The sequence below is a fragment of the Crocuta crocuta genome, unplaced genomic scaffold (genome assembly GCF_008692635.1).
Source record: "Crocuta crocuta isolate KB4526 unplaced genomic scaffold, BGI_CrCroc_1.0 scaffold528, whole genome shotgun sequence".
Lineage (NCBI taxonomy): Eukaryota > Metazoa > Chordata > Mammalia > Carnivora > Hyaenidae > Crocuta > Crocuta crocuta.
This window is the reverse complement of record NW_027530010.1, coordinates 1,878,713-1,879,593: the sequence shown is the minus strand read 5'-3', so window position 1 is coordinate 1,879,593 and position 881 is coordinate 1,878,713. Positions and strand designations below refer to the sequence as shown.

Sequence of the window (881 nt, the reverse complement as noted above, 5' to 3'; positions counted from 1 at the left end):
GGGCTGCCCGCACCCCCCACCCCACGGCCCCCCGCTGCAGCGTTCTGCCTGGACAGAAACACCACTCATAAGCTTTGTGTTTTTTTTCATAAAAAATAAACTGTCTGTGACAAGCAGTTTTCTGAATCCCAAAATAAAGGAGGGGAGAGAGGAGAGAGAGCAAGGGGTCACGGAGGAAAGGGGTGAACGAGGCTCACGTGACCCGTTACTCCAGCCAGGCCAGCGGGATCACAGGCTCCCCCGACNGTGCAGGTCTGGGACGCCCGTCAGGGAGCCCGTGTGCGTCGTGGGTCCCGGCCGCTGCGTCCAGCCCCGCTGGGGGCTCCTGGTGGCACAGAGTGGCAGGAAAAGTGGTCTTCCGTGGTCCCCCCCGCCCCCAGCAGGGCTGCACATCCCAGCCTTGCCCTCAGTTTAAGCCACCTCGGGGCCCAGGTGGTTGTTGTCGGCATCCACGTCGCCGGCCGAGGTCCTGCGGTCCTTGGGAGGTTGGGGGTGCTGCTTCCTGCTCAGGGGGGCCTTCTCCCCGGGAGGCAGGGTCCCACAGCCCTGCACCTTGCCCCGGGCTCGGAGCGCCCCCAGCGGGGAGGCGAGGAGGAGCAGGAGGGCCCCACACAGCACCAGGGCCAGCAGCACAGTGACCGTGACGAAGTGCGGCCAGTAGGACCGCTGGGCGGCCGGGGCGGCCTCGCCACTGACCCTGGTCAGCGGGGCCTCCACACGCTCCCGGGGGATGCCCGCCAGTTCGGGGTCCAGGGCCAGGGGCCGATCCTGGCTGTGCACCCAGTAGGAGGCCACGGGGTGGGAGAAGCCGTTCTCCGTGGCCCAGCACTGGTACAGGCCGCCCGCCCCGTCCCGCAGCAGCAGCAGCAGGGCGCCGGCGT

General features: G+C 68.2%; 2 protein-coding genes across 2 annotated transcripts in view; one reads left to right on the top strand and one right to left on the bottom strand.

Annotated features, from left to right (window-relative positions):
- The window catches only part of RIT1 (Ras like without CAAX 1), a 245,244-nt gene that overhangs the window by 33,030 nt on the left and 211,333 nt on the right, over nucleotides 1-881 (top strand). The gene's annotated exons all lie outside the window — the stretch shown is intronic.
- The window catches only part of SEMA4A (semaphorin 4A), a 14,625-nt gene continuing 13,996 nt past the window's right edge, over nucleotides 253-881 (bottom strand). Inside the window, 1 exon segment of the mRNA XM_077764066.1 lies at nucleotides 253-877. Coding sequence (XP_077620192.1) covers nucleotides 412-877 — 466 coding nt within the window. The 3' untranslated portion in view covers nucleotides 253-411.